This window comes from Brassica napus, unplaced genomic scaffold (genome assembly GCF_020379485.1).
Source record: "Brassica napus cultivar Da-Ae unplaced genomic scaffold, Da-Ae ScsIHWf_2753;HRSCAF=3520, whole genome shotgun sequence".
Taxonomy (NCBI): domain Eukaryota; kingdom Viridiplantae; phylum Streptophyta; class Magnoliopsida; order Brassicales; family Brassicaceae; genus Brassica; species Brassica napus.
Window position 1 is genome coordinate 21036 of NW_026016026.1, and position 7362 is coordinate 28397.

Sequence of the window (7362 nt, forward strand, 5' to 3'; positions counted from 1 at the left end):
GGTTATGCGTTCATCCTTGGCCAAGACTTCAGTTTTGGTTGGATCGTACGCATAGCTTCCGGATATCACCAACCCCGGCACGAAAAGTGTCAAGGAAAATGCAACTAAACAGCCTGCTTTCGCCAACCCGGAGACGGTGTTTGTTCGGAAGCAGTGTTGCGTACCTATCTGGAAGGAATTGTTAAGCTTTGCTTAAAATGTTGTTTGCGGCATCTCTTTCAGTGGGGAAGTCGTGAACACATAAGCCGGCACTTGTGATCCCTGCGTCTTTGCATAGTTTATGCATTGTTCGCAAAGGTGAATAAGCTGTTTGCTGAAATCTTGGTTGCGGAAATATTATGGCGGTGACCCGAAGAAATTCTGTCCCGCTAAGCACGTTTGTCTCCGGACAAAAGATGACGGTCAAGTCTGCGTCTGTTCCCACTTTCTATGTGTTTGCGGGAATATGACGTGGTCTTGTCCTGATTTATGATGCTACCTGGTTGATCCTGCCAGTAGTCATATGCTTGTCTCAAAGATTAAGCCATGCATGTGTAAGTATGAACGAATTCAGACTGTGAAACTGCGAATGGCTCATTAAATCAGTTATAGTTTGTTTGATGGTAACTACTACTCGGATAACCGTAGTAATTCTAGAGCTAATACGTGCAACAAACCCCGACTTCTGGAAGGGATGCATTTATTAGATAAAAGGTCGACGCGGGCTCTGCCCGTTGCTCTGATGATTCATGATAACTCGACGGATCGCATGGCCTTAGTGCTGGCGACGCATCATTCAAATTTCTGCCCTATCAACTTTCGATGGTAGGATAGTGGCCTAACGACTTACCTGAAGTCGTCTACAAGCCAGACAATTTACCTGGAAAGTCGCCTGGATGAACAGATCTGGAAAAAACTGCGATTTCATACTTAAATTGGTGAGATAACTTCCTTAGCACACATAAGGTTTCTCCAAGCACACAGAATCTCAAACGAAAGTGATCCACCCAGAATCGTTAGCTTCTATGACTCTATGAACCATAAAAAATGTAGAATCAAAATTTGGGGTTTTTTTAGCTGAATGTGGAGAGAAGTCGAGAGAAATGTTGTCTTTAGTTCATAAAAATGGAAAAAGAAGAAGGGTAAATCGATTTTGGAAGTATTAATTGTTCATGGTGGTTGGGGTATTATTGACAATGGTAATTGTAATTACTTAAAGAAGATGATGAGGTGAGAGAGTAAAAATGTCATCTTCGGAAAAAAAAAAATTTGATAGCATTTTCATGAATTATATCAACTTGTGGGAAGAATAGAAAAAACTAATTTTCAAAAAAAAAAGGTTAATTTTGTGTTTGATATTGAATTTTAGGTCAATTTTGCAAAAAACCCTACTAAAAATTATGTAATTGCTTTTTGCCTACCCTGTCTAGTACTCTTTCGTCCCAAAAGCAATAGACAGAGATAATTACAAGCTCACAGAAAACAGTAAGTCTTTATTATTATCAGCAAAAATATATCCTTTAGCCTTTAGGAAACAGTAAGTCAAAGTTATTCATTTTATGTAGTTTCTTTTAATAAAATAATTTTATTTTGCGAATTATTCTGCTAAGGGCATCTCCAACCCTACTCCATTTTTGACTCCATACTCAATTATGGAGTAAAATCTTCTCCAACCCCACTCCATATTCAACTCCAAAATGGAGTAATAGCTAGGGTTACTCCATTTATGGAGTAATCTTACCAATTACTCCATTTTGGAGTTGAACTTTTTATATTTATAAAATAGTCCTTTTAATTTTTAATGTTTTTATTTCATACTTAAAATAATATAATAACATAAAAAAATATAATACTCCACAAAAGATTACTTTATAGTTTGCAGAAAATATGCATAAACTCATAAAAGTCAAAACTAAGAATAAATAATATAAAACAATATAATATAATATAAATAAGTAATTTAATAATTAATTTGGTAAATTGTTTTCGAAACTACTAAAATCGGTGAAGTATTATTCAAACGGAATAGATGAGTTCTTTAATCTTGTTGGTCAAAATTTTGATTGATAACATTTGTACTTGTTGAACTTGATATTTGCACAAACAAACAATATGACCCAATACATAATTCAAATTACAAAACAAAACTTTGTTTTTTCTTTATGTTCTTTTAATGCATAAAAATATTTTTGAATTAGAAAAATTGCATATGATAAAATCTGCACGAATTGAAATAGAAGATAATCTCTAATTGTATTTTTAATGATAAATATTTAATATAATAAAATATATTATTATGGAAATTTTGTAAACATAAAATAGTTGGGTTAATTGTTAATTTTTTATAAGTTGAAGGTATTAATAACAATTATTAACTAAATGAAAAAAAATCTTTTTGTTTGGAGTAAAAAATGGAGTAATACATTGGAGTAAAATCCAACTCCATTTTGGAGTTACACCATTTTGGAGTAAAATTTGGAGTAATACATTGGAGATGCTCTAATACACGTCACGATTGTTAAGCACAGTTTTGTCAAATGTCTGAGCCGAATAAGAATAGATTGGCTAAGACGATTTCTTCAAGCTATCTGGAATCTACAGAGAAAATCAAATGGCAACGACGAAGCTTCAAGCTCTCTGGAATCATCCAGCAGGACCTAAGACAAGTGAGTCAAATTCGAATTACTTTACTTTGTTCTTATAACGTTGACTCTTTTGCTTCTTGCGCTTTGTGACACTTTGATCATCGAATTCTTCATTATTAAGCGACACATATTTCTTGATGTTGCCTTATAACGAGTTTTATTTTTCTTCAAAGTGGGGTTTGATGATATCTGATGATACCCTGAGTTTCGATTCAGAGTTTCCTCCAAGAAAATGAGCGTTACTGTTTTCTAATAACACGTTGCTGTATGGATATCCAACATCGAAATCGTGTGTTTTTCTCCAATGGATTCTAATTTTAATCAAGAAAGTGCATATGTTGGTTAGCTTGCTCAAAGTAGAGAAAGAACCTGAACTGTAACTTTTGTAAAACTTTCAGTCCATTTCTGGGCGCCAACGTTCAAGTGGGGTATAAGCATTGCTAACATTGCAGATTTTCAGAAACCTCCAGAGACACTTTCATACCCTCAACAAATGGGTATTACACTCTTCTCATATCCTTCATGTTCTTGTGTGCGGCTCTATATAGTCTTCCCACAGTTTTTCTATTATGTTTATGTAATTAATTTCCCATATCTCTTTGATTATATGTCTCTATGCCTCTTATCTTCTTACGGTTTTTCTTCAATGTTTAGATCTTCTTATAGTTTTCTCAGCGTTTAAAATATAGCTGGATTAGTAATTAGGTGTTTTATAAATGATTTAACTCATACGCGTAAGCCCAGACGCTAACTAGACCAATATTTAGAAATTTATTTTGCTTATGACCGATTGCAGACATCTAGACACCGACTGAACCAATTTTTAGACAAATCATTTTGTTTACGACGGATTTGTCGCTTAGACAATAGACAGAGCATCGGTTTGAACATTTCTTCTATGCTTACATGATGTCCTGTCTCGGTTTGTCGTCATGTATCAGTCTTCTTACAGTTTGTCTGCTCTATATTATTCCAGTGATCACAGGCACTGGACTCATCTGGTCACGTTACAGCACTGTAATCACTCCGGTATGTTGCCTCTAAATACTCTTGATGATAATTTGGAATGTGGGATTGACAAGTCGTAGACTCATTATATATTCTTTTTTTTTTGTTTACTCTTGTACTGATTTGTTAGTGGATTTACTTGTTTATAATAATTTTGTTCTTACAGAAAAACTGGAATCTCTTTAGCGTTAGTCTTGGTATGGCAGCAACAGGCATATACCAAATTACCCGTAAAGTCAAGTAAGACTCTAGAGTACATTGCATGAGATTTGCATTAACACTCGTTGCTTGACTTGCTTCTGATGAACGTAGTTAGTTTGGTTGTAACTTACATCATGGTTTAAAACTTAATCATTGGTGTTTATCTCTTTGTTTACACGTTGATATGCTAATTCTTTTGTTTTTCTTTGTGGTTTACAGACACGATTATGCATCTGAAACAGACCATGTTGTTGCCAGAGAATGACGAAGATGAAGCCATTGTAATTCTTAAATAAATTAAATAACTCGTTTTCTTGTGATTATTCCAAGATATCATCATGTCAACGCTTGCTTTTGTACTATGATTGTATTAGTTTCCCACACACTTTATTACAGTTCCTTCATCTTATCTGGAGTCAGAACCACAAGAAAAACATCAAACTGACACAAACTAGAGCGTCTTGGAGAGTCAAAGCGTTGCTTCAAGACTTCGAGGTCGTGCTTCTCTCCATCAGACACATTCAAACGTAGAACAAGCTTCTTGAGTGATGTCGCGTTGCCTAGAAAGTATCTAACCACTTCCTCTCTCTCTTGCTTTCTCCGTGATCGGACTTTCAATATCAACATATTCAAGAGAAGATACCAAACAAAAAGACAGCACTTTCGAAAAGCTATTTACCACTGCCTCTAAATTATTACCCTTAACCAGTTTCTGCAACCACATAAAAATGACAAAACAAACCAAAAAAAAATTGATAAGCAGATGAACAAAAAAGAAAAGACTTTCTTGGGTAAGAAGTTTCAAAGTTTAAAGCAAAAGTCATTACCAAGGTCAAGTGTCTTAGATTCGGGCAGCTCTCAAGAACGAACGGTAGTAACTCAAAAGAGTACTCTAACCAAGTAGTAGCACGCAGACGGGTCAAGTTACGAAATTTAGGTAGTGGGTTCATGCCTTGGAGACAATAAATTAGCTGCAAGCAAAGAGAAAAAGTCAAGATAACAGAGAGAGAAAGAGAGAGAGAGAGAGAGAGAGGATAGATTAGAGCTTTGGCCTAAGTTTGATAACATACCCCAAGAGTATACCATGAGAGTGTCATATCTTTTACGGCTGAAAAATTATTGATAAGATAATAGATGATATTTCTTTCGGAAAAGTCATAATCCTTCGGCTCAAAGACAACCTCAATGTCAACCTTGACATGTTCACTCATACGTTTGATTATCATGAAGCTTTCGGATTGACAACCTGTGAGAGTCAGGTGTTCAAGCCTCGGCGTATCAAGAACCGCATTGTGAGGAAATATAACATGTTCTAAGCACATAACCTTGAGACAAGGTAAGGAAAGAGATTCAAAATCATTCAGCTTTACGGAATAGAGCTTTAAGGATACCAGTGCCTCACACACGGAAGGGTCAAGGGTATCTCAGTGTCCTTATAACACACGACTTCAATATGTTGAATCCTGTGCTTGGTCACTTTATCAAGGCATGGCTCATAAAGAGAGGCATCTTTGTCAGAGTCATCTTGTTCAATAATGCATAGCTTGAATTCACTCAAGGTCTTGAAATTTAGAAGAAACTCGTTGATGAAATCCACACACACTTTGTCACTTGGGAAATCTGAGCTCACTAAATCTAAACTAGGAACCCACTTCCAGAGACCTCTCCATCTGGAAGACAAACACTTGTACAAACAGCTTCCTTAGTCGTAAGAAAACTGAGTATGTGACATAGCAAGGAGTCTGGTAATAAGCTTATTCTATCTTTCCATTTGCTTTCAGTCTCTTCAAGTGACATTTGTAAGAGACCCAACCTGATATTACAAAAATACGTTATCACAAATTCAAGATATAATAATTAGAAACCCTAAGTTCTTTTTTTTTGGTTGACCAAAAGCTAACAAACCCTAAGTGTCAAATAATAATGCAAAATCATTAGTAGGATCGTCAAAAAAAATAATTATTGACGTATCATTCATCAGATTGGTGAAGTGGAAACTAACAAGTTACGGACTGCGGAATATCGACCGTTCCAGACTTCAAGCGTAGAAGAACTTGCCGCCGGTTCTGTAATACTTTTATCAGTAGATCTAAACTTCTTGATTGTGAGTTTCAACACTTTCATAAGAAATTTAGTTGCCCATTCATCGTAGGGTGAGATAGTCTTGCGCTCTGTGTCGGTGTTTGCTTCCGTTATAGACATCTTCCACGGATAAGATCAAAGAACAAGCGGAGACATAAAAGAAGGCTAGAGTACCAGACACGAAATAACTTCGACTCTATTCTGAATAGCTTGAATATGGAAACTTTGACCTAACTTAATGTATTTATTTATACAGCTCTATACAAGGCCGGTAATGGGCTAGAGCCCGTGAAGCCAGGGTTTACGCGCCAGATTTTATACATACATTAAACACCAAACTTCAAAGTATCTAAGGGCTTCTCCAAGAGTTGTAATAATGAATACCTAAGGATTTTAGAAAAATATAAAATTAAGAGAAAGAATATCCATAAGTTCTTAATTAAGTCTCTGCAGCATATTTATAAAGAACTCCTTTCTCCACATGGTAGAATCTAATTAGTTTAACTATTTAATTTTAATTAAAATTTAATAATTTACTGATAAATAATAATATTATGGTGTTAATAACTTTCTTTTAGAAATCATGCGTTAATGTTGCTTTAATCTTAAAGTATCTCAAACATAAAAATATTAATAATCTAAATTTAACTTAAGAAATAATTAAATTTTACATCATTAAAAATAAGCTCAGCAAATCAGAAAGTAACACATGTAATGTAACTAAGTATGCTAAAAAAAAATTGTTGGAGTTCTTTAACCTTTTTTTCTCTTTCTTTCTACTTTTCATAATTCTTTTTAGTTAAATAATCATTATATATTCTTAATTTTTTATCGACTAATAATTGCACTAATAATATAATAAAAAGAAAGGGGCTCAGCCCAAACCATGGCCCATTACAGATTCAGGTTGAAAAGAGAGAGCCTACGGCTGACGAAAGATTACGAAGAACCAACTTCGAAAACAAATCAGCTTTCATATTTTTTTATCGAAATACGTAAGAAAAAGAGATAGATGAAAACAAAGCTGTGAAGGCTTTGATATCAACAACAATACCAAAGATCTGACACTAACGAGCGCATAGTTGTCCGAAAAAGCCGATAAGACTTTTAAGACCGATAGAGATTGCATGTCAGAGGCTTGATCTAAGGCGATGACTTCTGCTATAAGAGGGAAGAACTTTTATAGACGAGGGCTTCTGTTGAGAATACTCTTACATAGTTGTTTAAATATCTCCATTGGGGTTACCTTTATAATATATGGCTTGTGTATTATGTCACTACAAAAAAAAGTGCATATTAAATCACTTATAGTGTATCACAAAAATAAGTTATTGTATTTTTAAATTATTTATTTATAAATGATACAATAATATAAGTTAGCATCAGCTATAGCAATGAATATCATAATTAGTTATTTTGCATCAGTTAAATTAAAATGAATACAATA

General features: G+C 34.4%; 1 protein-coding gene and 1 pseudogene across 1 annotated transcript; one reads left to right on the top strand and one right to left on the bottom strand.

Moving 5' to 3' along the window:
• The first annotated feature begins 2487 nt into the window (after positions 1–2487).
• Positions 2488–4242, top strand: LOC125602134 (mitochondrial pyruvate carrier 3). Its single transcript, XM_048773969.1, has 5 exons — positions 2488–2645; positions 3023–3121; positions 3601–3653; positions 3799–3872; positions 4053–4242. The coding sequence occupies exons 1-5, from the start codon at positions 2591–2593 to the stop codon at positions 4096–4098; spliced, it is 327 nt and encodes a 108-aa protein (XP_048629926.1). The 5' UTR covers positions 2488–2590; the 3' UTR covers positions 4099–4242.
• LOC125602135 lies at positions 4224–6109 on the bottom strand (annotated as a pseudogene).
• Positions 6110–7362: the final 1253 nt, after the last annotated feature.

Bases quoted from the DNA above. Each gene is read 5' to 3' on its own strand.
- LOC125602134 (XM_048773969.1), top strand. From the start codon at position 2,591: ATGGCAACGACGAAGCTTCAAGCTCTCTGGAATCATCCAGCAGGACCT. The intron at 2,646-3,022 runs GTGAGTCAAATT...TAAAACTTTCAG, and splicing joins TCCAGCAGGACCTAAGACAA to TCCATTTCTGGGCGCCAACG. The intron at 3,654-3,798 runs GTATGTTGCCTC...TTGTTCTTACAG, and splicing joins ACAGCACTGTAATCACTCCG to AAAAACTGGAATCTCTTTAG.